General features: G+C 41.5%; 3 protein-coding genes across 15 annotated transcripts in view; 2 read left to right on the top strand and 1 right to left on the bottom strand.

The window, feature by feature from the left end:
- Positions 1 to 7069, top strand: part of arhgap22a (Rho GTPase activating protein 22a) — an 11792-nt gene extending 4723 nt beyond the window's left edge. For all 4 annotated transcript variants that reach the window (XM_071480725.1, XM_071480724.1, XM_071480726.1 and 1 more), the window contains 9 exons: positions 548 to 744; positions 1561 to 1648; positions 3518 to 3646; positions 3762 to 3972; positions 4071 to 4203; positions 4285 to 4358; positions 4767 to 4888; positions 4996 to 6010; positions 6098 to 7069. In XM_071480725.1, the coding sequence (XP_071336826.1) occupies positions 548 to 744; positions 1561 to 1648; positions 3518 to 3646; positions 3762 to 3972; positions 4071 to 4203; positions 4285 to 4358; positions 4767 to 4888; positions 4996 to 6010; positions 6098 to 6317 (2189 nt within the window). In that variant the 3' untranslated portion in view covers positions 6318 to 7069. The remainder of the gene's footprint in view (positions 1 to 547; positions 745 to 1560; positions 1649 to 3517; positions 3647 to 3761; positions 3973 to 4070; positions 4204 to 4284; positions 4359 to 4766; positions 4889 to 4995; positions 6011 to 6097) is intronic.
- On the bottom strand, positions 6711 to 19802 carry mapk8a (mitogen-activated protein kinase 8a). 8 transcript variants are annotated; one of them, XM_071480734.1, is made up of 12 exons: positions 19691 to 19802; positions 14702 to 14868; positions 14256 to 14385; positions 14030 to 14088; positions 13770 to 13908; positions 12706 to 12871; positions 11859 to 11930; positions 11281 to 11463; positions 11041 to 11165; positions 10843 to 10906; positions 9856 to 9933; positions 6711 to 8784 (listed from the first exon to the last, which is right to left on the bottom strand). In XM_071480734.1, exons 2-12 carry the CDS (start codon positions 14821 to 14823, stop codon positions 8609 to 8611), a joined length of 1314 nt encoding a protein of 437 aa, XP_071336835.1. In that variant the 5' UTR covers positions 14824 to 14868; positions 19691 to 19802; the 3' UTR covers positions 6711 to 8608. The 8 variants fall into 8 exon arrangements, with proteins under 8 accessions (XP_071336835.1, XP_071336830.1, XP_071336829.1 ...); XM_071480729.1 differs by lacking the exons at positions 11859 to 11930; positions 19691 to 19802 and adding exons at positions 12330 to 12401; positions 19329 to 19478; XM_071480728.1 differs by lacking the exon at positions 19691 to 19802 and adding an exon at positions 19329 to 19478.
- Positions 19707 to 27873, top strand: part of ptpn20 (protein tyrosine phosphatase non-receptor type 20) — a 27224-nt gene continuing 19057 nt past the window's right edge. For 2 of the 3 annotated variants that reach the window (XM_071480720.1, XM_071480722.1), the window contains exons 1-13: positions 19936 to 22390; positions 23437 to 23600; positions 24625 to 24690; positions 24791 to 24970; positions 25139 to 25214; positions 25552 to 25632; positions 25840 to 25915; positions 26182 to 26335; positions 26575 to 26646; positions 26856 to 27030; positions 27215 to 27350; positions 27445 to 27583; positions 27696 to 27848. In XM_071480720.1, the coding sequence (XP_071336821.1) occupies positions 22231 to 22390; positions 23437 to 23600; positions 24625 to 24690; positions 24791 to 24970; positions 25139 to 25214; positions 25552 to 25632; positions 25840 to 25915; positions 26182 to 26335; positions 26575 to 26646; positions 26856 to 27030; positions 27215 to 27350; positions 27445 to 27583; positions 27696 to 27848 (1632 nt within the window). In that variant the 5' untranslated portion in view covers positions 19936 to 22230. Of the gene's footprint in view, positions 19826 to 19935; positions 22391 to 23436; positions 23601 to 24624; positions 24691 to 24790; positions 24971 to 25138; positions 25215 to 25551; positions 25633 to 25839; positions 25916 to 26181; positions 26336 to 26574; positions 26647 to 26855; positions 27031 to 27214; positions 27351 to 27444; positions 27584 to 27695; positions 27849 to 27873 lie in introns of those variants that run through there. The other variant, XM_071480721.1, reaches the window with a different exon arrangement.

Below are 27873 nucleotides of genomic sequence, written 5' to 3'. Positions count from 1 at the left end.
TTCTCTCTCGCCCTGACTCCCCAGGGATCACTCAACTGTCACTGTTTTTCTTCTGTACCTTTGGCATACAGATGCTAATATATAATCCATGCTTGTAATCAGTCTGTAGCAGTTAAAGTGCAACCTAATATGAAGCAAATTCCTCTCTGTACAGCAATGAAACTGGAAATAATATAAGCCCTGATTAATATCTGAAACACATTATAAAATGCACTGTAATTGGTAGATGGATTTAATCTTAAAGCAGGATGTCATTGCTACAAAATGGAGGCTGTGTCTTGGTAAATTGACCTAATAGGAAATCTGGATGCATGGTCAAGCCTGTGGACTTAGCTGCACACAAGGGAGACCACTGTGAATAATGATTGTGGATCGTCTCTGGATGAAGTTTTAGAATAATAGAAAGAAAATCCCAAAATAACATTTGTCCTCTGTCGCTATGTAACTCTGTATTTCTTTATATCTCTCTGTCTCACTCTGATGCTTTTAATCTTGTAATCTTGAGAGCTCCTTTTTGCTTTCTCTTTATATGTGTGTGTCTATGCAGCACGGTCCAAGAGCATGGTGCTTGGAGAGCTGTCTCGGGTGTCAAGGCCTTGCTCGCCTCTGGATCAGGAGAAAGCACTGAAGGCAGGCTGGCTGAAGAGGCAGCGCAGTATCATGAAAAACTGGCAGCTGCGTTGGTTTGTCCTGAGGACTGAAGCTCTGTATTTCTACAAGGACCAGGATGAAACCAAGGCACAGGTGACACCCACAAAATAATGCATATACATATACAAGACAGTTACCTGATGTCACCTGTTGCCCCAGGAGGTTTGGATTAATTCTGGTTGGAAGCCTGATACATATTCAAGCTTCATGAATTTATCTACTGAGTATTTCCCCCGGGCCAGTCGATCCACTGTGTGTTCTCCAACTCTGAAAATAGCTTATTGATTCTTTAAAATCAAGGCAACAAAATACATTTTGTAGCCCTCAAGTAAAATAAAGCACTTACTTACTACTACTACTACTACCACCACTACTTACTTCGATTTTTAAAGTTACACACACTTATCTTTATATTTTTGGTGTCAAATTATAGCTGAATAAATATCCATTCATCTTTCTCACAAAAATCATCCATCCCCACAATCTCCATTTGAGCCTAAGTGTGTTGTTATTGCCCTGACATACACACTGATAAAGTGGTAACTTGCTGCCCTGTGGTTCTGCTGTAAACACTTAGTAGGTGACCTCTGACCCTCTCTATGCAGGATCAGAAATGCATGTACATCAGGAAGTGGAAGAGGGATAAACAGATGAAGAGATGTTTCCCTGAGTCATCCCTCCGTCCATCATCATTACCTCCCTCTTTTGGGTGGATGCCCAGAGCCCAGAGTGCTCAGAACTCCATCATGTTTAACATGCACTACACGTCCAAGTCCAGAGCCCCTAATTGATTTCTTGTTTGGCCCTTGAATACAGTTGATGTGGGTGTTTTCCTCATGCCTGTCTGCCTGCCTGCCTTCCTGTCAGTCTGTCTGTCTATCTCACACCTTGCTCTCCTATCTCCTACAGGGTTGTATTCCTCTTCAGGGCAGTCAGGTCAATGAGCTGCCCGCCAATCAGGATGAGCCTGGTCGCCACCTATTTGAAATTGTTCCAGGTGAGTTGGCATGGTGACTACTCTGCTGTGTGAAGAAGTCAGTAAGTGAGGAAGTCCTGTTCAAAGGATGCTGAACCATCTGTTTAGTACTGAGTGACTAAGACTGGGCTCACTTAGGCTTTTATTTATAATTGGATGCTTCACTAAATCCTTATGAAGCATATCTAGCATAATTTACCACCAATACCAAAATTAAAATGAGTTTTTGATTGTCAGACGGTGTCATATACATATACATCAGTGCGTATACCACAACCAGTGAAATATTTACCTGATGCCTTTTTTCTGAATTAGGGTTCAACAACTTCACTCATTTCCACTCTTGATGTAGGGTTAGCAGCAGGTAGATCAGAAAGAAGAAGAAAGAAAGAAAGAAAGAAAGAAAGAAAGAAAGAAAGAAAGAAAGAAAGAAAGAAAGAAAGAAAGAAAGAAGTTGGAAGTTCATAGCTGGATGACATGAGACAGCTGTGATGGCATATAAGCATATAAGCTGTACCAGCATAGATTTGCCTGCAAGCGTCCGATCTTCATAAGGGCTGTCAACCGTACATTTCCTACATGTGGAACAGGTTCAACTAACACCGTGACAGTTTATCCTGAGGATGAGGTTCCCATTAATTATGGCATTGATTAAATTTTTCTCAGCTCTGATTATCAAAGAGGAGGATGTATTGTAGAGGTACCATATCACTCCTTTATTGGAGCATTTTCGAAAGCAGATTGGTGCTGGTGAAAAGTATTGCATATAACTCCCTCTCTGGTTTTTTGTGTTGCCAGTATTGACAAAATCTTGGTGTATAATTTCACTTTTGCAAGAGCAAGCGGCTGGCAGCCTCTGGATAAACATACAGTATTGCATCAGAGGTTCTGTAGAAAAATAAGCCTCTGTTTCATGGAAACACAGCAGAGGGTCAGCTGTGATATTTTCTGTTTTTATGCCTGGCAACACTGATGTTTCATTTGTCTCCTCCTCACTGAAGCATATATATGTTCATACATACATACACACCTATTCACACATTACTGTGTTTAGAATTAGATGATGATGCAATTTGAAGTAAATGGGGTAAAACATGCAAATACACCAATGTGGTCTTTTAACATGTAAAATAGTGTCCAGTGTCACTTTGCAGAGAAAGTTAGTGAAATAACAGAGTAAAAACAGACACATAGAAGAAAAGGTTCTGGGCTGAAGTAAAAAGAGACAGTGTGCAGTGGTGCAGTTACTGGTGTCCACAGGGAACACTACTCTTTCTGGGTCATTTCTCTCACACAAAACACACTGTGCACCACAATGCAGGACTTGAAAGTCAGTGATATATATTCTACACAGTGAGGCACATGCAACCCCAACCAAATCCACTTAACAAGCCTCTGTCTTTTGCATTGCTGTCAAGGAATGAATGTAGACATTAAGAAAAAGTTTTATAATTTGCAAACTTGATGCTTTTAGAAATTGAAATGTTTTTCACCTCTTCAAAAGCGAGCCATTACAAAGTTACATAAAGGGAGAGGCTTTCACACAGTGTAATCAAAGCTAAACTAAAATAAACTAAAATGTCAAACTTAAATGTCAAACCGGGTGGTATCAAGCTGCGTGTGCCCAGATGAAGGAGAGGCAGAGCTGCATGGTGGCATCTTTGTACTTTACAGGGGTGCTGGAGCTAATAAGGTTATTGAAAATACTGATGTTTCCATCTGGCAGAACTCATATGTTTACAGTTATGTGATACAGTTTACGTGATAGGCAAAGTAACTTCCAAAAGTGGTATTTGTTTAATGCATGATTCCACATATTAAATACAGTGGTTTTCATAAGTGTCAGTCATTTTGTCCTGTTGAAGTAATGAAATATGGATTTGTTTTCAGGGGGGGCTGGAGAGAAAGATCGAACAGGTATAAGCCATGAATCATTCCTGCTGATGGCCAACTCTCAGAGTGACATGGAGGAATGGGTCAGAGCCATACGTAGAGCCATATGGGCTCCACTTGGAGGAGGTGTGATTCTTAAACATATGGATACACATAGTCTCATAATTATTAATTATTCTAATTATGCAAGTGAATTTAGGGAAACATACTGAACTATTAATGCCCTGTTGTGTGTCTGTAGGTGTCTTTGGGCAGCACCTAGAGGAGACAATGATGTACGAGGCCCAGTGTGGCCCCCAGAGACTAGTCCCCGTGCTGGTCGAACAGTGTGTGTGTTTCATACGTGAACACGGACTCAAGGAGGAGGGCCTTTTCAGAGCCCCCGGACAGACCAATCATGTTCGAGAGCTACAGGATGCATTTGACCGTGGCGAGAAGCCAGTGTTTGACAGGTGAGGCAATGGGAGGGGGAATTTTTTTTACTGAAGCAGCATGTCAAGCTGTAATCTGTGCTGAATATTTTTCTTTATGTGCACTCTCTCTCTTACAGTACCACAGATGTCCACACAGTGGCATCACTGCTAAAGCTGTACATACGGGAGCTGCCAGAGCCTATAATCCCATTCTCCAAATATACACAATTTCTCTCTTGTGCTCAGCTACTTACCAAGGATAAAGAAATGGTAATGAAATACCTCCCTGTCATAGCAGATATATTTTTAATTCCTCACCTTGATACTTAACATATGTTTTTCTTGTTCAAGGGTATGGTAGAGCTAAGCAAACAGGTGAAATCCCTTTCTCAGGTCAACTACAATATCCTCGAATACATCTGCAGGTCTGTATACAACTGCATTTATCACTCAGTTGTTAAACTCCCCAATGTGACTGTGATGGGTTTCATTGTTGCTGCTGTTCCCCATTCACTGTTTGATGACTTGTCACAGTCATACAAGAGAAATAACATTTGTTACACCCACATCCCCATCATCAGGCGATGTGACATCACATTGATTGAGTTGGAGTGTGCATAATTGCACGTCTTCTCTGCCTTCTGCATCTATATAAACACCACAAGCTGAGCCCACACACATCAGCCAGAATCATGACTCAGTCCCCCCTTTTCATGAGTTTGAATTTTACTGAAAAGAACAAGGGGTTTTAAACACTTTTAAGAAGCCAGTGCTGTGGATTTTATGTGGAAATACAGTAGGTTGTGCTCACACACTGACTCCTCTCTGCACAGGTTTCTGGATGAGGTTCAGTGTCACTCCATTGAGAATAAGATGAGTGTTCAGAATCTGGCCACTGTGTTTGGACCCAATATCCTTCGGCCCAGAGTGGAGGATCCAGTTACCATGATGGAGGGTTGGTGATAATATAAACATATGTTAATCTGCATCACAAAGAACAGTCAACATTTTTAGCAGGTCTATACTTACCCTAAGTGTATGTGTGTTTGTCATTATAAACAGGAAGTTCACAGGTGCAGCACCTGATGACTGTGCTGATCAGTGAATACTCCCGACTTTACCAACGTGAGGAGCCAGAAACAGAGACCAAGATCCCCCCGCGGCAACCGCTGAGTCCTGGCCAACGGTGCAAGGTGGAATGGTTCTCACAAGAAGGATCTGACCCCCCACCCTCTTCAGGCACAGGCTCCAAATCCCCTAAAGAGAAACCCCAATCTTCCACCCCTTCTTCAGACAGTAAGCCGACCACATCGAGTCCCAGTACATTGGAGAAAGGTGAAGATGGTCAGATTGAAGGGAAGGGCAAAAGTAAATCTGAGGAGAAAATAGATGGAAAAGCAGATGGCAAAACTGAAGGGAAAAGTGGAAGTGAAGTAGCTGTTAGCCCCAGTAAACAGTCTAAAGGCCTGCCCTCCTGGAGGTGCTCCTTCAAGGGTAGTGCAGCATCTGGGGGGTCAAGAGGGAAAATAGGGGGATCAGCAGGGGATGTGTCAGCAGCTGGTGGGAGCAACTGGCTGATGAATGGCCTGTCGTCCCTCCGAGCTCACAGGCGCACCACCTCATCTGGTGAAAGACTAAAGGACTCTACTCTGTCTCTAAAGGATTCAACGCTCTCCCTTAAAGAGACCACTCTTTCATTGAAGGACTCACAGAGAGACTCTGATGAAGACTCCTCTCGAACATCCTTGTCTCACAGAGCCCTCCACCAATCCCACAGACTGTCTGCCTATGACAATGTTGCCCCCTCCAGTCTAAGCCTGCCTGCTGACACCTCCTCAATCTGGATGTCCTTTGAGATCTCACTGACCGAACCAGAGGGAAGCGACAAGGCAGTAAAAGCAGGACAGGGTCAAGGGAGACCCACAGAGGTGACGGACAGTACAAATACCCCAGATCACAGTGCAAGTGGTACTGAGGATGATCTCACAGGAACAAATGAAAGTCTCAATAACATGCTGACTGAGCTCAAGCTGGAGCTGAAGAAACAGAGGACGAGCTATGAAAGCTGCATTCGCAAGTAAGAATGAATCAGTTATTTCCTGTCAAATAACCAATTAAATTCAGCATGAGGTGTTATTCATAATGTCTTCTTCTCTTCTTTGAGGTTGGAGGAGTCCTGCTCAAAGTACCAGTTCCAAGTAAACCGCCTTGAGGAGGAGCTGGACCAGGAGAAAAAGAAGTTTCAAATGCTGGAGATCCGACTCAGGAACTCAGAGCGGGCACATCAAGACGCAGAGAACCGAAACATTCTTCTCCAGCAAGAGATGGAGGAGTTTTTCAAAACCCTTGGAGATCTGACCACAGGAGCAACCCGGACCAACTAGACCAAACCAAACTGCCTTCATCTGGTCCATCAGAGGAGAAGCTTGATTACTGGGAAGACCAGCCAGCCCCAAAGCTTTGAAGACCAAATACCTCTAGTGCAGTACTACTTGCCATCATATCCTCTATAGTATGGCCGTCTTGTGCCTACACTGAACCATGCCGGTGCCAAACAAGAACTTCTCTGGACCAAGCACCTCTAATTTTACCATTCCACAAACTTCCTTACTATTACTCCATAGGTCATGTAGCTGATTATTTATTGACTAAATTTCTCTGTAGGAGACCAGAAAAAGCCTTATTAATGATATGAGGTACAGTCTTCCTTATAAACACTCTGTTGATGATAGAACTTGACAGAATCTTGACAGTCAAAGGAAGAACAACATGAGACATTAAAATTCAACTCTTTTATTTGCTGGAGTTGAAGGTACTGTTGACAGTTTCCATTTCTGATGTATATTATTGGTCTGTTAGTGAGGCAATTTCAGATCCAAAGGCTAAAATTCACACACTTGGCCTTATCATAACACACAACAACAGGTTTTTCTCTTTACTGTCCGTATTTGGCCAAACCATCAGAAGACTGCAGCATCATCCCTCTAGTGCTGAATGGCTTTCCTTTCTTTCCTCTAAATGTACCTGCACTAAAACCAGATTTGCTCAGAGAAAACTCATGCGTAGTCTATTCTAACTTTTCTATTTTTGGGAAGATGGAGGAAAGACAAAAAAAAAAAAAAAAAAAACACAAAAAGAGGAGGCCACAACAGTCATTTGAATTGTGGCCCAGAAAGGGTCAGGACATGCGTCTCAATCCCCAAAGTGCATTCTGGGAGGTGATGCTAGGGGTTACTGCCTGGAGTGCCCAACCATGAAAAGGGCAAAGGGACAGGTAGGGAAATTTGAGCCATGAATTACATCCAAAGGTTACCGTGGCAGGTAGCAAATGCCTGTTTTCTGACTCAGATGCCTGTTTTCTGACTATGTGAGAAACATACATACATCAACATGAAAATGTACAGATCAATTACCAAGTATACTAATCTATGAATTATATTGCACAGAAAACAAAAAAATGAAACAAAATGCATATAAATAGTACTTCTGAATGAAATGTACATTACATACAATAGACACCTCCTAGCTTGAAATAAATAAATAAATAAATAACACAAATGCAAAAAAAAAAACAAACTTGGATCTTCTTTCGCATTTCTTTCGAATGATGTGTGCCATGATATACATACTGTATCTTCAAAAAAGTATTATTGAGTGTGTGTGCATGTGTGAGGTAGAACTCAGAAAGACGCACCACAGAAGAGAGGAGCATCTGCCACGGAGAGGACTGAAAAAAATCACTGAACTGAGTAAGGGCACTTAAATGAAATATCCTAAATATCAGACAGCTGTGAATAATGTCTGAAAGAACCCACCAAAAGGGTAAAGTGACTAATTTAGACTTAGTCTCTGGTGACACTCCCAAAATACAGCTCACTCATTCTAGCCAGTGAAGTGGCCTATATTAACTTGTTACAGCGCTAACAGTAATCATTGGCTCATTACAATGCCACATGTCTATTCACTTACATTCACCCTGTTCTTCCTCATCCAACAGACCGTCATCTACAAATTACACCTAAGTAAATAAACAAGTTAAAATACAGTCAGTTTACAGTATGCTATAGTAAAAAAAAGAAATTCAGTGTCAGGGCAACAGAGCATTTGACTGCTTGTCAGGATACACACAATCAGAGGTGACATAATACTAAGAAATAAGTTAACTTGGGATACTTTCTACAAGAAAGATGAGGAACAATGTCAAAATAAAATCATCCATTTTGCATTAGGATCCAAGATGAAATGTGCTATAGTCTACTTTTAAAGAGGGAATTGGTGTAGATTCATTCAAATGTCCCAAGAATAATACAAAAATGCCAAATGAACAATTCAAAAATATACTCAACATAACATTGCAGTGCTAACAGTGTGATAGTCGACTGTTTAGCAGTAGCTAAAAAACAGCAATGTGTAAAGTACACTCAAATCCCTCTCTTTCATAACATACATCACAGATTCACATCAAAACATACTCTGATTCTTTGCAGCAAAAATACAGTAATAATGATACAATTTCAAACCACAATCATTTACAGTAGTGTAGAGGGAGGGGAAATAAAAACAAACTGTACATTAAAAGCGCAGCTCTACAAACTAACATGAGAAGTTCCGTTGGCCTAAATTCTTTCATGAGGAAAGGTTTGTTTGTGTGTGTTGTGTGTTTTGTATGTGTCCGTTATCTGCAGCAGGCCAGTGCACCCAGAGAGGTATGGCTGTCCAAGCTGCTGTCTGTTTCAGAGGTCATGGTGGGGTCACTGCTCGGGTCAGTGGGCTCTGTGGACATGGACGAGACGTCATTGGCCGAAGAAGAAGAGGATGTGGGTTGAGGGGGGCTGTCGATCACTGCTGCACCTGTGCTGCGAAAAACACACGTCAACGCATAGGTTTCATTGAAATACACAGGATTCTGACATTATCTGATGAGTCCCAAATGTACATGTGCTTCAAATGTTTAATTCCCAGTAAGCACTAGTTGGGTCATTTGCAGGATAAAGGATAAAACTGGGCTAAATATTTTTGAAAAATCCAAGACGTCTCAATTTTTCAACCATTTTAATTCAATTCAAACAGCACCAAATCATAACAGCGGTTATCTCATCTCTATGTTATGATTTGATTAGGTAGATTGTCTTTTGCTTTCCCTGACGTACACACTGTACAGTTACTAATTCTACTTGCAGAACACTTTTTTGTGTTTGTGTGTTTCCTGTTGTCTGGTACACTGCTGCTGGTCTGTGTCTGCAGGCTATGTCACCTCTGTGTCCTCACTTTGTAACTTGTTTGGCAATATGACTCTAAAAATATCAAAGCTACAACTATAAACTATATTATGACTTTATTCCTGAAATATTATAACTTTATTCAAAAACAATTTAAACTTCATTGCCAAAATATTTCAAGTTTATTCTCAAAATATTGCAGTTTTGTTCTGGAAACATCAGGATTTAACTTTATTGAAAAAATATTTCAACTTAATTAAAAAAATATTAATCTTTATTATCAAAATATTTCATCTTTATTTCTAAAATCTCAAATTTTGGCTCTAATACACAGTGAAATTCTGAAAAGCTATTGAAACAATGATTGTATGCAACTTAGAACTTAAACCAAATGTATCTGATTTAACTTTATTCTCTTGGTAAAACTTGCAAATCATCAAATTAGTTCTTTCTGGATTGTGCACATGTACAAAGTATGCAGTGAACTTAAATAAAATAATATATTAAAAAATAAAAAAATTGCACTTTTGCATTATTCAATAATACAGACTAAGTGAGTGTCAGCCTTTGGGAAACACCCATCATGTCCCTCTAACACATACTAAATACTAACACTACAAAAATACTAATGATTCACTGTAATTCATCATTTCCACTTCTACCTCCTCTTACAGTATCTCCCAGAGTTATAATGATTACTCACCTAAAGGTGGTGGCTGGCCTCTTATCACTCCATTTTTTGTCCACTCCTCCCATTCACTAACTTCCTTATAAATTAGCTCTGCAAATGAAAGACAACAAGAAGGTTACGTGGGGCAGGGGAGACAGAGAGGAAGAACTGATGTATGTATGCACAGTATGTGATACACTTTTCCTGTACAGTTAGAGTGTATTGCATACTGTGCAGTCCAAACAGCATCATGTTTCTAATTTGGACAGGCTGTGGTGGTGTGACCCTTCTAAAAATGAGTGAGGGGTCATTATCACCTGGCAGGGTTCAGGATGAGCTCATCGTGCTGCACAACTGAAAGTGATATTTACTCACAATCTTAACTCCTCCCAATGCCACACAGACTCGGGTTCCCCACAGTGGAAAACATTAACTGAGAGGTTTTAAAAAGGGGATTTCAAGTCACGCCACGCACCCTCTGGCAACTGTAGTGGAGATACAGAGCTCCTTGGGAAACAATGTCTGCAAAAGACTGGCTTCATTCCTACACATTCACTGGCTGTCCCACTGGATTTACTTACACATGGTTTATTTTTGTGCTTTCCATTAAAAGAAAAAAAGAAATCATGTCACTGCTAATCATAGAATCTGACCAGCTGACCATTTCTATTTCAATGTAAACACATCTGATTTGCGCAAATTGAATGCATGAATTATAGTACAAAGCCCAAATAGTGACAAGTAGGTGTACGATGGCATTAAATGTTTTGTTAAATTACCAAGTTTGGTCGCTCACTTTAAACCATAACTCAGCTACCTCCATTAACTTTTTAACCAATATCTTGCCATGTTGTTTCAAAATAAATGTATTTTATCAGTGAACGAAACCAACAGCACATCCTGGCACTGTGCTTAATTCCTGTGCTGCCTCAGGAGGCAGAGGGTAAATAATACACTGAAACTGACGGTGAAAAGTGAAGTGTTGAGCTCAGTGTTAAGATCGTTAGTATGCTGTCTGACCTTTCCACTCTTCCACGGTATGCTCCCTCTCGTCCAACTGTTTGTCTGGGATCTTCGGAGGGGGCTAAGAAAGAGAAAATGGCTTAAATCGCACATTGGTGGTAGATGAGCGATGCCAACTTTCCACTTCAAGTGAAGTAATTAAAATCTCATGTGACCCATTTAAGGATCATGCGGTCCCATCAGCGATCCACTTACCGCTTCCACTTCTGCTGGGTCGTACCAAACATTGATATAGGGGTGCTGCAGGGCCTCATCTACGGAGATGCGCTTGGAGGCATCAATCACTAACATCTTGGATAAGAGATCTCTAGCTTGGCTCGCTGAGGGAAGACAAAACAAACAGATAAGAAGCTGAGCTATTAATCACAAGACTATAAATGTAGTTTGATGTATTTGTTCTTAATGGTTTGCGTTGTGACATGATAACACCTCTACCTTTCAGCTTGTTATGATCAGAGTCGGCAGGGAAGAGCACGTCTGGGAAGAGCTTCTCGAAGCTGTATCCAGCATAGCGTGGCCTGTTTTCTACGTACGTTCTTACCGACTGGTTCAGCTTCATTAGGAAATCCTGAGATGGAGTGCCTAGCTGCTCAATTACCTTGTTCCACTGGTCGATGTCTGAAGTGTAAATGTTAAGGAAACAAGCCACATACACATAATGTAACACCCCATCAGGGCAGTGACATTTAACCGTCTTTGAGGTGCACACACAAATTTACTTACATAGTCCACATACACACACATGATCTGCAGTGATGCAGCCATTCACTCCTTTCCTATTGCGCTAATACTTGTACATACTATCTTGCAACTACTGCCCTTTATTGTCCACTCGTGAAGTTCTCACAATAGGTGGGTGGAGAAGAGCAATGATGGAGGTCACATTTGTCAAGTGGAAAACTTGAAAATGGACAGTGACAAAGTGACAAAGGGAAACTATCAGGATGGTGTTGGATCTCTCCACAGAAAATGAAGTGATGACACGGTGATCAATCAATGACGGGGAAGGATACGATCAGTGCCGGGGAACAACACGCTTCCCCTGATCATCTCGGCCACTATGCAGCCCACTGACCATACGTCCACTGGAGGTGGACGTTTAGATGACAGGGAGGTGGACATGCAAACAAAATGATGAGAAAAAAAAAAAAAAGCACAAAAAAACAAAAGGCAAACTGAGAAGAAGGCAAACAGAATGGCAGTGGGGTAATGATGTGTGGAAATGAAATGGAGGACATGCAGCATCAGCAGTGCAAGTGTTGAGCAGATAAAAATGAAAATTCACACACTGATGAAAGTTAACAGCCCATGACAGCCAGGAGTCATCGAATACGATATGATACACAGGACTATATTAACAATTCCCCACAGCCTGGCACAAATGATTATATTCAAGCCAAAAACTGACCAGGGAAAGCACTAACACTTTGCAACAAATGTTAAGATTAACAGTTTGAAGAAGTATTTAAAAGTCCCAAGGATACAGTCCCTTCCTGGGAACAGGATTTTATGGCGAACCATTTCCGCCAGTATGCAGCCCACAGACCATATGTCCACTAGTTTAGTGGAACATGGTAATCAAAGCCAATAAGAGGTGAGAGGAATGCATAACAACAGGTTAGTTACACGTAGGAGGCTAGTTAGTGAGCATTTTATGCACAGAAGCAGCTTACACAGTGTTAAGAGCATGATTTATCTTCAGGTCCCTGCATATGGGTTATAACAGATCTGACACAAAAACTGTTATAACACTTTGAAAGTCTTTTAAGTTTAATCATGTAACTGTGATTCTTATACATTGAAAATCAAAGAGTTCACAATGTAGACTGACTGAGCATCAGTACATGGATAACCACTAACCATTTGCTTGATAGCCCATGCCCAGGATAACCTCCGGTGCTCTGTAGTAACGCGTAACCACATACGGCGTCATCAGGAGGCCCGTGGCGGCCGTCCGAGCCAAGCCGAAGTCCAAAATCTTCAGTGTGCAATCGGACTTGACGACAATGTTACTGGGCTTGAGGTCCTACAGAGGAACACACACCAAAACATTTTTTTTTTCCTCAATAATTTATAATAATTTTATCAATAAGAGGCAATGACATTGTAAAAGAAATGTGTGCAGTTACAAATGTAGTGGCAGATAATTTATTGATTTCTCTCTAATATCTTCAGAACAACTGGAACGAAGGAGGGACACTCTGAGACAACATTGCAACATCTTGGGCAGCTGTACAAACAAGGACTGTTCAGCTTTTTGTTTATCGTCTGTACAAGTCACTTGATAAGAGAGGGCTACATTATCCATCATGACTCCAGCTGATAGTGGCAGCAGGATCCAGCTCCTGCGACAACTATTTCCTAAAGATGACTTTTGTCTAAGTCACGTTTATGTGGAACACCAGTTACTTATGTTTGGAGATTGGCTGCTTCCTCATTGTCTCTTGATGTCTTTTAACAGATCTTTGCTTCACACATTGTTTTTGTTAGTCTCGCTTTTCATGATGAGGTGCAGTTGTGAACTGCATGCATTCATTTTACACCTGTTTATTATTGCATATGGGGAAATTATACATTCACCTGCCCTATTCAATGAGTCTGTATCGACTTAAAAATCAGCCTCTGGACAGCTGCTTGAAATTCAGCGTTTGGTTCAGGGACACCTAATTAAGAATACTTGCTTTGAATTAAGGTTTTATAGTAAAAAAACGACCCAAATATTATTATCTCTTTAGCAGAACACAAATCTATCCAATATATTTTTATAGGGTTTTCTTGGTAATTAAAGGACTATATTCATCCTCTAACAGTGTGCCAGTTGACCGTTTGCACTTCAGTGTCAAGTATCACAGCAGGTTTAAGAGTTCCTCTTCAGAACGCTCGCCTGGCATTGGTCCGTGTGGCCGAGGCCTGCCGATGCTCACCCTATGAATGATGCCGGCAGCATGGAGGTGTTTGATACCACACAACATCTGATAGAGCAGGTAGGACAGTCTCTCATGGTCCAGCTCCATCTGAATGACCTGGCACAGGTTGGCATCCATCAGCTCCATCACCAAGTATCTGACAGAGCAGAAACAGTTTTACGTGAGTGCAGCAGAGAAGCGACTACACGAGAGGGAGCCATTCAGTTTTATGAGCGACACACACTGCACGAAAACAAACACACACACGCGTTACTTACACATCTTGGAATTCTTCGAATGATTTTTGTGGGGTGAATACATTTAATAGGCCGATGATCTGTGGGTATAACACGAAACATGAATCAGAATGATATTCATACTAAAGCATTATTTGAGTTACATAAACATTTAAGAACACAAATACCATTAAGATTTTGTAAATCTAAAAACAGCATGTCTCACACTGGTGAAGTGCGGTGTGGCTGAGTAGATCTGCACACTTACGTTTTTGTGATTGACACATTTCATTAAGACTAGCTCTCTGTACGCCCTCTTGGCATGGGTTTGATTCTGAAACGGCCGACTCAGCTTCTTGATGGCGACATTTCGTTCAAGGATTTGGTCATAAGCTGAGCTGAAGAGCAAGGACAGCGAACGATTTTAAGATGGGGTCACAAACGTAGCGCAACAGGCAGCAGACGTCACAGGATATGGATATGTCACTTCTATAGTCTAAATATTTCTGCTTTTGTCATCAAAAAAAAGAAAATAAAAAACACAAACCTGACCTGTGAAAACTGACTATTTATATTTATATTGTTATTTATTGAGGCAACAGTAAATGAAATGTCTTTTGGTTGTTATGAATGCTCTGGTGACATATGGGAAACAGTGAAACATTTTGCTCCAAGTAGCTGCTGACTGAATATGGATGAGGTTCAAACACTCACCAGACGATTCCCTGTGCTCCTGAGCCGATGGGTCTTAAATTCTGGTATCGCTTCAGAACTGTGAACGTCGAGTCTCCAACATCTAAGCTGTAGAACTCTTTTTCTCTCTTGTTTTTGTTCATGGCGAAATCTTCTATTACTGCTTTCTGTGCATCCAAAAATGTCCTCTGTGTATACAAAGACAGACACACACACGCACGGTTTAAATATTTCGTGGCGCTGGGACTACACCACAGATCCCACAAGAGCTGCTGAGCGGACCAGGCGAAAATTAGAAAGTCAAATGAAAATCCCCGTTCCCCAGAAAGCAGATTAGGAGTAAAGGAGAAAAGACACTGCTGAATTTCACACTTGAGGCGAGCACTGCAGTTCCTTATCTCAGCAACTCAGTAAGCACACCAGGATGGAAGATTTGATATCATCAGCAGGGGTGGCAGAACAGCAGGCCACGGGGAGGTCTACTCCATCATGTGAAACATGATTCTGAGAGTGACTCTGTCACACTGGAAAACCAAGCCCAGTGATAATTCCTTAAGGTTTGGACCCCAGCCCAGGACTCCAGCCCAGTTCTACAAGCAGGTCTTCCACAGCCACATGTTAACTGGGTCAAGTTGCACCAAGAGGCTGTGAGCCCAGATAAGACACAACACAGAGATGCCAATTTGTGAGCATGATGTTCCCGAACAAGTTTCATTTTGCATCAAAACAAAAAGCCTAAAAAAGGGAAAAAAAACATCGGCTTCCCTCCTCTCCTTTTATTCCGTTCTTATATAAGTGGCGTAATCGCCCTCCCCATTCCTCCACTCTCCCGACACACAGTCCATATGAGGGATATAATTGCCAGAATAAAATGAGTCAGCTCTCCTTCTGTTCCTCCAACGTCACAAAGACGTACATAACATCCACCTCCCTCACAACATGAAAATAGACATGCCACTTCTTTTTATACTTTAGACAGGAAGACAATTATGCTCATCTGAGTTATGATGACTTGAATGACGCCAGTTAGTGTACAGTACTGTCGGTGGCATGTAGACTTATCTGTTGTTCTGTTGTAAGGAGTTTTTTTTTTTTTTTTTTTTTTTTTTAAATATTGGCTGTCTGTGGGGATAATTAAGGTCTGGTCAGTGCAGCTTTAAAGTTTTAAACACTTGGTATTTTCTGATCTAATGATTCCTTTTTAGCCAGACACAGTGTTTAAAATCCCTGTTGTGAAATAACTAGTATTGATGCTTACAAGTACATGCAGCATCAACAAATTCCTCTGAATCAATAACACGCAATTAGTAGTGGCAGTAGTAGTTTCATGCAGCATCAGGACATGAGGAGCTTGTGAATGGATTTGAAGGCAGGGAGCTGGAATACTTCAAGGTGCCTTGAGTATCCCACTAAAGCAGAAATACAACAGGGTCATTCCTAGAGTGCACTGCCTTCTAGTGACTTAACTTTTGTTTTCTCTGAGCAAGTTTCTTCAGCCTGATAATTTAATGAATGGTTTCCAAAGCACATACTTAAAGGTCAATTCAGTTCCTGGCAATGGTGGGTATTAATATATATGACACTAAAGATGAGACAGAAATACACATTGTTGGAAAACTGTGTCACCGTTTTACCACATATCAACACAATATAAAATGACACAGTGCAGCCCTCTTGTCTATAACATCGCATACCTCATTTAAACTAGAAGTGGTCAGCTACTACAAATTCATAGGTAGAATCATTTTGTCTAATACCATCTCCTGTTCTCCCAGTTTGGCACGGCTAATCAGCAGATGGGGAAATACATGAAAATCTCAGCCATATAAACACTTATTACAATCCACCTTATGCATAATATAACCTAACTTCTGCCATATACTGTATATATCTCTCACATATCCCGCTGTGTGCCCGCTGGGAAAACCTTTTTGTCCCAGTTCACACATGCAAACTGTCCGCAGGGCGGAAAGAGACAGGTAAAAAGAGGACATTTTCAAATGAACAGGAGAGACCGTGTTGAGGACCACCATCGATCCGCTGTTTATTGTCATTCGATGTCAGTGTGTTAACCTTGGCCACACGACCCCTGGTCCTGTCCTGTCGACGGCGGCGGTATCTGGCAGGTAAATGCCCGAACAGACCGCTGCACCGGAGATCAGCCGTGCATGCTGGAGCCTGACCAAGCCAGAGCCTGCACAATAAGACATTATTCCAGAGATAATGACAACCGATACCGTGTAATGACGGGGCCTGTTCGTCCAACGCAGTGCGCGGCCGGCGGGGGACACTATCCGCCGTCTCGATCTGCGTGCGGCCGCCGTGTACAGACGTATTTCACTGTAACGACATCCAGGGGAGTGTTCCGGGGAAGTAACAACGGGAAACACAATGTAACACCCTTAAACAACAGCCGCGTCGGTAAACGAGCATGCACACAGCGGCACACGACCCTCCCCCACGGCCAAACAATAAGCACGTCTGAGGAGCAGAGGTGCTTATTGCTCATCTTACCTCTGTCTTCAAATCAGGCTATCGATCCCCCCCCCGCGGTCCGATCAGCGGCCAAATGTTCCGGAGCAGCGGACTACTTGTTTATGCCGCCGATGAATGATGATTTATTCCGTTGTGCGGCTTAAAAATACATGACCTCACCAAATTCACTTGCCTACGTTTCCATCTGGCTGCTACTGACAGGCCAGGACGCGCAGTGCGCACGGGGCATGCGTCCCAGTAGCACGTCACTCATCCAATGAGACACACCCACCACCCCCTCCATCCATCCTTCCTTCCGCTATCTATTCATCTATCTATCTATCTATCTATCTATCTATCTATCTAAAGACTTCTGTTTAAACCATGATAAATCACATGTTTGCCATTTCTGCCTGCAGTAAATTTAGAGCCCTGACACCAGGCTCGATGAAAATATAGACCCTATACTGCATGATAAGACGTCAGAGCTCAGATAGAGATCTTAGCCACATTTCTGCCTGACAACACATTACACAAGTTATGAAAACCGTAACGGACGTTTAAAACTAATGGTGCAACGAGGCAAGAAAGATGAGGATGCATATTTCCCTTGCTTTATATTTATTTTCTGAGGACAGAGAGAATGGCTGACAGGCCCTGCCGGGCTGTGTGGTTTGTGGATCACTGGGCACACGGGTCAAAAGGTCTTTCACATCTTTTTTTTTTTCTGTAACCGAATCAAAATGCGTTGGAAACTGACAAACCCACAAGCTGTCCTTGCTGCAAAAACGTTCACAGTGGAAATGGAAGAACAGCTAAATGTCCACCGGAAAGGGCATATAGTGAATATAGAGAAGCATATGCACAGCTCCAAGCAGAATAGTCAAGGGTACACTATATATATATTTATACATATATACACATTTATGGGATTCCATTTGTGCCAAAAATATCTCCACTCTCTATGTCAGCTGAACATATGACAAAACATCTGCCTCTGTCTTTTTTTTTTTACTTTGAACTGAACTTCAGTTGTCACAAAACTATGTTGACGATCAGACTGTCTGTGTTGATCACTCACCCGACAAAACGTTTGTGTGTGTCGATTAAACTTCAAACTTTACTTTTGTCGTCTTGTTGTTGTTGTTTTACATGTTTTTCAAAGACACATCTCTCTTGTACAGCAACGCAGTCAAAGAACTCATCAGGACAACAAGAGGACAAAGGTATAGTCTGAAGTTAAACAGACAAATGTTTTGCCACATGTTCAGTCCACAGAGACAATGTGCATGTGGACACATTTTTGGCACAAATGGAACCTCACACAAATCTGACATTCATACATGTCAGAATTTTTCTTTCTTTCTTTCTTTCTTTCTTTCTTTCTTTCTTTCTTTCTTTCTTTCTGTCTTTCTTTCTTTTTCAGGTCTGTACATCTAAATGACTTAGATCAGTTTAAAAGAGGATATTAATGTCTTTTAAGATTTCTTCTGTCTTTTTCACGTGATCACAAAGGTCTCTTTATACACAGATTAACACAGACAGCTAGATCTGAAATGGGGGTTTCCTTACATTGGTGATGGCGGTGAACCAACATAATTCAGTGTTAGTTAGTTCGTTAGTTAGTTGGCATGCGAAAGCCTACAGAGCTTTGTGTGTCTGTTCCCAGGGTAAACAGGGATGCTGCAGTGATAACATAAAGCTATAAATGAACGATTAGATTAGAACTGCAGGATCGGTGTCACCGGGGTAATATCTGGCCTCCTCTGTTAGCACACAGATCTTTATATCTCCAGCCCATATTAAACTGTGGACTCATTTATAGACTACGACGCGGACAGGCTCTGCAGAAATCCATAGCATAGTAGTTAGGGTACCATCTATAGTACCATCAGTTCCTATACGCTACCACGGAGCCATGCTCTGCGTGGGCATGTGACTGAATAGGGACATTAGGTAAAAATTACGTTAACTTCGCGCTGAGTAGTTTCAATTCTCCCTGCACCCACCTGACAGCCCTGGATGGTTGTTAGCCTATTTATCCTTGTCCCTGTCTGCGCAGATACCCCGGGGCCTGCAGAGACAAGCTGCGCGCAATAGACCTGGGAGGCGGCATGGATGAACGTCCCAGCACAGACTCCCGCAGCAAGACCAGGCTACAGCGGCTCCTTACCCCTTGTTCGAAGAGAGCCCGCAGTGTTATGATCATCGTGGGGGAGCAGCCCTACTGCAGCAGGCTACAGTCCACTCGTTTGGCCGAGGTCGTTCGTCCTTCCGAGGCTTTCTCCGTAGCGCACCTTTACCGCTGAGGAGCCACCGCACCTTTGGGCGTCAGACGGATTAGTTAAATCGGTGTAGCTGATCTCACGCCAGCCGCTATTGGTGGCTCTGACCTGTCGCTGTCAAACCGCGGGGCTAATCCAATTAAGTGTTTAAAGGCGAGAAGCTAAGAATAGCGCAAATTACAGTCAAAAGTTTCAGATCTTCAGCACATGAATGGGGAACCATGTATAGTTAATGTCACTGATGAATTACCTGCCAGAGCGGAGCAGCCTTTGGTGAGAGGACGTCAAAACAGCAATGCCATGATCACAAGGATTATTTTGGATCCGCGGTGGGAGCCCTGAAGATAACACAAAGGATCAGCACATAGGTTACATATGCTACCAGGTAATGTTTCTGTTCTGTATCACCTTCCTCCCACAGTCCTGTTTGACAGTTTGGCATGTTGAGGTGGGTGTCTTCATATTCAGACTCATTTGTTGTGTTAGATTTCAAATGGAAACTATTTCACTTCAGGTGTTTAACCCAGGCTAAACATTCACAGGATTGTGATGAGATTTACCTTTAAGAATCATAAAAATGCAGAGTGGAGCCTTCACATTCAGGCCTGTGAGGACAGAAATCGGTTTCTTCAAATGTGTTGTTTGTGAAAGGCTGCTTGTGATGTACCTACACAAACTGCACTCTGACCATAGTAGTGTAATGACCATACTATGACCACGCTATCATGGTCTATGATTGTCACCTTGTAGAGAGAAAGAAGGTCGTAAAACAGAGACCCAGATCCTGAAGAAGCATGTTGTCTCAAATTTCCAAGAATACAGCACAGCTTCTCCTCTCTGATTGTCTGCTTAATGGATCAGTAAGGTGGTTTGTCTATATCAGGATAGTTGTTGGCTGGGCATTTAAGTCATGACATGTTCTGCATTTTAGTCCAAACATAATGAATAGAGATGCTTTTACACTTTGTGAGCCAAGGAGAAAAAATCTGTGGCAACTGGTGTGTAAAATGGACATGGCATCTGATTATTGGACACTAAATATAGTTAGTTGTAGACAGCAAAAGGCGTCCTACAACTTCCCCAGAGATCTTTGAAATAAATTCTCTATAGATCCATCTGAATCATTAAGTTTTAAAGGTCACGATTTAGGGAGATGCAGTAATAGAAAACGAAAGTTTGATGGTGAAAGCAGGAGAGGTCAGACTCAGTCTAGCCAATCAACACATCCAAATGAAGAGGTAAAAGCCATATTGTTATATGCACAAGAAAGCTCCTTCACATTTGTTTCCCCCCCAGAAATCCAGCCATGCATGACAGTGCGGTACCGTGCATGTAACTAGCAACCAATACCCAGGTGCTTCACATCATCACTCAGTAGCTCTCCACCTGCAGGCAGATCACTCTGAGGCAGCACAGCAGCTAAAGTTTTACTCAAAAGTGGATGGGTGGGAGCACCTGGCAGGGTTTCTACTTTCTTCTTCAACCCCTTCTACAACGTAACAACAGACCAGCGAGCAGGGATGCAGTGGGATGATTTTACATTTCTCATCAATATAATGACATAAATCACTGATTTAAGCGGCCTTGTGTAGTTTCAGGAGACCTTATAATGTCACGGTTTCAGAGGTTTTTTGTTGGGGGTTTTTTTGCCACATTTTTAATCTTGTAAAGCTTTCCTTGGGTTCAGTCAATCTGGGTGTCATGAGCTGAGGATAAATTCAGTTTAAGTGAAGGGTTTAACCAGGCCTTAAGTGATTGGGTTGGTTTGTATCGATGGGAGCATGTTTCTTCACCCAGAACGATATGTTCCATCAGGAACAACCACATTCTAAATAAACATAAATGTGTCTCAGTTATTTCTGCCCTCTGAGCTCTACCCTCCAATAGCAGTTGTTTCAATGCTAGTTTATACTGTCATCTTCCACAATAATGGCAGCTTGTTTTCAAGTCTAAGTAGCTCAGATAAACCAATGATCTGCCCAGCAACATACAGTCTTTTAAATCATTGGGGGAATGTGCTTTCTCAGAAAGCAATGATCTGAACCAGAAAGACATTTTACTGAGTGATTGATTCAGTTTTAATATACACATCAACCTTGTCTAACACGTGATAAAATCTGACTGAATTTACAGAGTTTGACTTTCATATTTAGAGAGAAAGAGCAAATATTTCTTATTCCATCAAAATAGTCGAAAAAAGATATAGATATGCTTTTCTTATATCATCAGTGGTCTGTAAGGTCTGTGTTTTTCCCTCCACATTCTCAGCTGTATATGGTAGTGGTAACACCCACACAGTATGTGACAACAAACTAACACGGGATCATGACACAGTTGCTGTGGTGCCAGAAGCGCAGCTCCCTCAGAACAACCCTCACGTCAGAAAAAAGCCTATTACGAAATGGGGGGGGGGGGGTGGAGAGATCGAGAGGCAGTGAGACCAGTAGACTAAGATAATCTAATCAGGGTCCAGTGCAAAGAACTGCAAAGTTTCTCAGAAGTACCTCTCATAACTGTCACCGAAGACAAAATAGTGTTGACAGGCTGTGACAACAACAGTAATACGCTCACAGAGAAATGCAAAGCGGAAGAAGAAATGTCAGAGGATAACAAGCTTGACACCCAGCAGAGAATAATATATAATAGAGATGAAAGACATTCATTCAGCACCTGTAGATGTTTCTTTACAGACCAAAAGCCAGAAAAAAATGAAACCTGTCTTCAGAATACAACCTTGAACAAAGACTCTAATAAGTGATATTTTGGGTTTGGATTTGTGTGTGTGTGTCTATGTGTGTGTGCTCTGTGTGCAGGAATGAGTTCAGGATGAGCAGCACTTTTGTTACATTAGCTGAAGTACTGGAGGCACGAGGGGGACCTCTGCTGGAGGAGGAGGTCTGGTCCCTGCTGCTGGGCACTGCAGAGTCTTTAGTGGATGTCTCCTATAAGGGTAAAGCACTTTAAAGCTTTAAATCAACCAATCAGAGAGTAGCTTTATATCAACCAATCAGAGAGCAGCTTTATATCAACCAATCAGAGAGCAGCTTTAAATAGACCAATCAGAGAGTAGCTTTATATCGACCAATCAGAACGCAGCAACAAATCGACCAATCAGAGAGCGGCTTTAAATTGACCAATCAGAATGCAGCTTTAAATCGACCAATCAAAGAGCATCTTTAAATCGACCAATCAGAACGCAGCTTTAAATCGACCAATCAGAGAGCAGCTTTAAATCAACCAATCAGAATGCAGCAACAAATCGACCAATCAGAACGCAGCTTTAAATCAACCAATCAGAGAGTAGTAACAAATTGACTAATCAGAATGCAGCTTTAAATTGACCAATCAGAGAGCAGCTTTAAATCGACCAATCAGAACGCAGCAACAAATCGACCAATCAGAGAGCAGTTTTAAATCAACCAATCAGAGAGCAGCTTTAAATCGACCAATCAGAATGCAGCAACAAATCGACCAATTAGAACTCAGCTTTAAATCGACCAATCAGAGAGCAGCTTTAAATCGACCAATCAGAACGTAGCTTTAAATCGACCAATCAGAACGTAGCTTTAAATCAACCAATCAGAGAGTAGTAACAAATTGACTAATCAGAATGCAGCTTTAAATCGACCAATCAGAGAGCAGCTTTAAATTGACCAATCAGAGAGCAGCTTTAAATCAACCAATCAGAATGCAGCAACAAATCGACCAATCAGAACGCAGCTTTAAATCAACCAATCAGAGAATAGTAACAAATCGACTATTCAGAATGTAGCTTTAAATTGACCAATCAGAGAGCAGCTTCAGAGAAGCCCTCTTATTGTAGGCTCACAATCATGTCTTAGTGTAATGGGCATAGAGTTTTGTTATTGCAATGTAAACATAACATAAACATTTGAATATATCATGCAGCGTTTCTGTTTCACTCAGTGTGACTTTACTGTCGAACTGTATAGGCACCATCATTATATATTATGGCCTTCCTGCTTTTTTTTTCAGATCACAACAATATGTGTAATATCATAAGCCCCACCTCCCTGCTGCTGTCAGCCACTGGTACCTTAGCATTTAAGAACTGTGGCCTATCAGATGAGGTATCCACCTTCACTGCTCCAGAAATGCTGCAGGGCCGTGCCAGCTCAACCAAGCCTGCCATGGAGAGGGTCAGTGCATATATCCTCATTTCTGTCCCAAGACCTCACATGACAGTTGATGGGAGACTTGTCAAACACTAAAGAGTATCATGTCATATTGGGGGTTGTTTTAGCAGTAACTTTAAACTCTGCAGTGACTTGAATTGATCACTAGTCACTGCTGTCATATCCTGATCTGTCTTTTTCCTTGGAGTGTAAAATCTCAGGATGTAAGAATTGAAGGACGACAGAGATGTAATCATGCCATCTAGTGGCCAAGTAAATGAACCTCCACACTTTGGAGCCCCGGTTTATCAACACGGGGTAGAATAGACACTCAACTCCTAATTATATTAATTAAAATATTTGTAGGCTTGTAGGCTTATCTCACACACGCCTCTAACTAATCTGCCTGGACAAATGCCTTATATCTGTAATCACAATATGTCCTTTTTATATTAAATACAAAGAAAAAAATTGTCCGCAGGTAATAATAATATGAATTTTCCTTTTATAAATATCACTAATATTGTTTCCTTTTACTTAACTGACAGGCCATTTCTAGTCTGTTCAAACAGTAATCGATATAACTGATATTTATTCAATCATGCTTGAATTATTGTCAATGAATTTGGAAGACAACTATTTGAAAGAAAAAATAGATAAACGGATATATTCTTCATGAACTTTGTCCTTTTCTTCATAGTTTGATTATTAGGTCTATTGTATTAATTCCCTTTTAATGATATTGAATTAATACTTTTCCAGTTTGACCACAAGATTTTGTTTGTCAACACTTTACATCCAAAATACCACACTTTACCTAGAAATGACAACACAGCATAGTTTCTGTCATTTCTGTTTGCATGTAATGGTAATGATAGCGACCATGAGGGTTTTAGTTGTGGTGCAGAATTATGTTTTAAAACATTCATGTATCAATAAGCACAAATACATGTATGTAAAAATAAAGCTGCTTTTATTTTAGAATTAGCTGGTGATATCTGATTATAGCAACGTGTCTTGTTGTTCATCAGTTCATTTTGTTGCGCAGATGCTGGTGTATTCACTGGGTATGACCCTCTACTGGTCAGTTGATTTTCACCTACCTCAAAATCAGGTGGGAAGCCCTGATACAAAGCTGTAATTCTTTACTCACAGTTTATTCACAGGCTCACATCTCAGTTATTATAGCTTCTTTTCTCTTTCACTCATCTCAGCCAGTCCAGTTGAGTGACCATCTAAACAGCCTCCTTCTCAGCATGTGTGAGGAACTGGCCCACCGCAGGGTAAATCTCAACTCCATCCTGGAAGCCTACGAATCTCAGCATAAAGCCTCCACCCTGCCACCGCCCGCCAAAGTCATCAGACAGCTGGTGGAGGAGGTCTTTCATGATTCAGTGAGTATGGATACCCACAGTATGTTCCTGTCTGATCCGCAAGCATTTCAGCTTCTCCGCAGGCCACTGTGTATGCGTCAGAATTCAAAGGAGTACTGCATAATATTCTGCAATAATGACCAAAAAAAGAAAAATGACTGTAAACAGCAGTGGTTTCTTTTCCTCCAGATGGACCAGGGCTCCTTGCCTGACAGTAACGTCCCTTTGAGTGGCAGGAGCCAGATGATCAGAGAGAGACTTCATGGTGAGTCCAGTGAAAAACTCAGAATTACTTTGCTCATTCATTAATAAATCTGACCATTAAGATACAGTTGTTTACATATTTGCAGAAAATAGTTGCAGCCATTGTTTGTTTGACTCAAGATAGTGTACAGGTCAACAGGATTAAAATCTTAACCTAAAGCAAGCCCAGGATTAGTTTTCCTGTGAGAGCCAATAATCAGATACTGAGTGTGGAGGCTTCAGGCTAAACCCTCTGCCAGCCTCAGTTCTGTCCAAACATCTCAGTGTCTCTGGGGAGCTCAGAGACAGACAGGAAATTCAACATTGCTGTCATCTTTCATCTCTTACCTGGCTGACAGGAAAGAGAGGGCCATTTTCAGACTTCAGCGAAGGGAGTGCTGAAGGGAGAAGATACTCAACAGACTCTGACTCAAAGTCAGGTAAGACTGTGATGCAGAGGAAACCACAACTGAAACTAGGTCACAGAAAAAGTGTGACCTAATTAAGTATAATTCTAAACAAAAGATGTATGGATTTAATTTTTATTAAATGCAAATTTTCTATCAATTATTTTTCTATAAAATGTGTGTTTCAGCAATAAGATGCTTATTTTGACAATGCATGAACTTGTTTTTTGTGTATTATAGGGAGTTTACCTCAGAGACCTTGGAGACAAAGACCGAGGAGCTCTCCTACAACACTGTACCAATCTTCTTTAGACAGGTATGTCCTATGGACACACATCCGCACACACGATCACCACCTATACTGTGGTTAGAAAAGGATTCTTCAGCTATTAGAGCTACAGTAAATGTGCGTGCATTTCGGCACAAAGAAATCCGTCCATTTTTCATTTTCCCCTCCCTCATTGTCTGTCCTGACTTTGAGGGGTTACGACATTGTCTCACAGTTTGACTTTTCCAACTAGTCCGCACGACTATTACTCAATCCGTCCTTCCCCACCCTCCTCTCTCTCTCTCTCCCCTCAGACTCCCTCGTGGGGTTCGTCACAGGGACAGCAACTGCAGTTGGCTTGGTAGGAGCCCCCACCATGACATCTCTCCCAAAACATCAGGCAGATCTCACAGTCCCTCCATCACCTTCAGCGAGTCCTCGCTCAGCCTGAGTCAGAGGAAAGCTAAGGTAAGATTAGGGATTTAAAAAAAAATATATATATTTAAATGTTTATTCAGTGATATAAATGTTCCTGTAGAACATAAACTAAAAGTGCATCGCAGGGATACTGGTATACAGTGTTTATCTGGATGAGAAAGACAGTGTGGAGTATGTACTGCAGACAGAGGAGCATTTAGTGAATCCTAAAGGTCTCTTGAATGTGTGGCTGCTTAAAGAGTTTATATTATAAATGTTTATTTTGTCAGGCTTTGGGTCCTGAGTTCATCAGAATGCCGGACGAACAACAAATTGTTCTAGAGCTTCCAGGATCTATTGTGGTAAATTAATGATTTTTGTTTTTATCTGCTTCTGATCAATTTGAATATAAACAGTTTTTTCACTTTATTCTAACTTGTCTTTTCTTGCATGCTGAACCGTGTCTGTTTGCATAATTGCATGTGCAGTATTGTTTGTGCATGCATGTGAGTGTTTGTAGGTTTTCTTTTATGTGCATGTGTGTCAGTGTGTTTGTGTGTGTACCCCACAGTCCAAAAAGGGCCGCTCGTGTTCCTCTCAGAGAGAAGTGACCGTGGTGCTGCCGAGTGGACAGTACGTGGTCGTTCGCTGTGACATTAAGTCCAGAGCAAGAGATGTGTTTGACATGGTGGTGGCTCATGCAAACTTGGTGGAACACTTCTACTTTGGTCTCGCCTTCCTAGATGGTGAGAAGACATATTATATGGAATCTAACCCAACGTGACTGCACTGATTGCACATCAGAAACAGTCAAATTGTGATATTGTTACGATGCATGGTTTTATTCCAGTTATTTATTTTTATGACTTAGTTGTTGTTTCTCTTCAATGAGTCTGAAGTTAAAGAGGCTTTTTTTTTTTCATTCTACAGATGATGAATATTTCTTTTTGGACCATGAAACAAAAATCTCCAAAGTTGCACCTGACAGCTGGAAAAAAGGACAGATATTGTCCTTTTTGGTGTTTCTTCGAGTCAAATTTTTTGTTGATGATATCTCCTTCATTTTGTAAGTACAGCACTGGTATTTTACTTGTACTGTCTGTTATGAATTAATTTCTAGAAATGCTGCTTTTTGCTTAACCTTTGTTCCCGTTTCATAGGCACAGGCTGACTCGTCACCAGTACTACTTACAGCTGCGTAAGGATATCTTGGAGGACAGGCTTTACTGTAATGAGGAGACAGGCTTGTTCCTTGCTGCTCTTGCTCTGCAGGCTGAGTTTGGGGACTACATGCCAGAGGTACCAAGGACAAAAAGAAAACAAAACATTCACCTTATCCCCATAAATACCAGCATCATCCTTCAGAGTGTGTCACAGCAGCGTATTTGTCTCTTTTTTTCTGTCATTTTAGTTGTATGGTAAGAATTATTATCAGCCAGAGCATTATGTGTCCAAGAGGATGCTAGAGAAGCTGGCCCTGCCCAATGTCAAAGAGGAGTTGCCAAGACTACATGCAAGTCATGCCCAGATGCTGCCTGAAGAGGCTGAAACAGAATACCTGAAGGTAACCAGACTGCTTATGTATCCAC

Source organism: Trachinotus anak, unplaced genomic scaffold (genome assembly GCF_046630095.1).
Source record: "Trachinotus anak isolate AG129_WGS33_773 ecotype Australia unplaced genomic scaffold, CSIRO_AGI_Tana_v1 ptg000007l, whole genome shotgun sequence".
Classification (NCBI taxonomy): Eukaryota; Metazoa; Chordata; class Actinopteri; order Carangiformes; family Carangidae; genus Trachinotus; species Trachinotus anak.
This window is presented reverse-complemented; position numbering and strand designations above follow the sequence as displayed.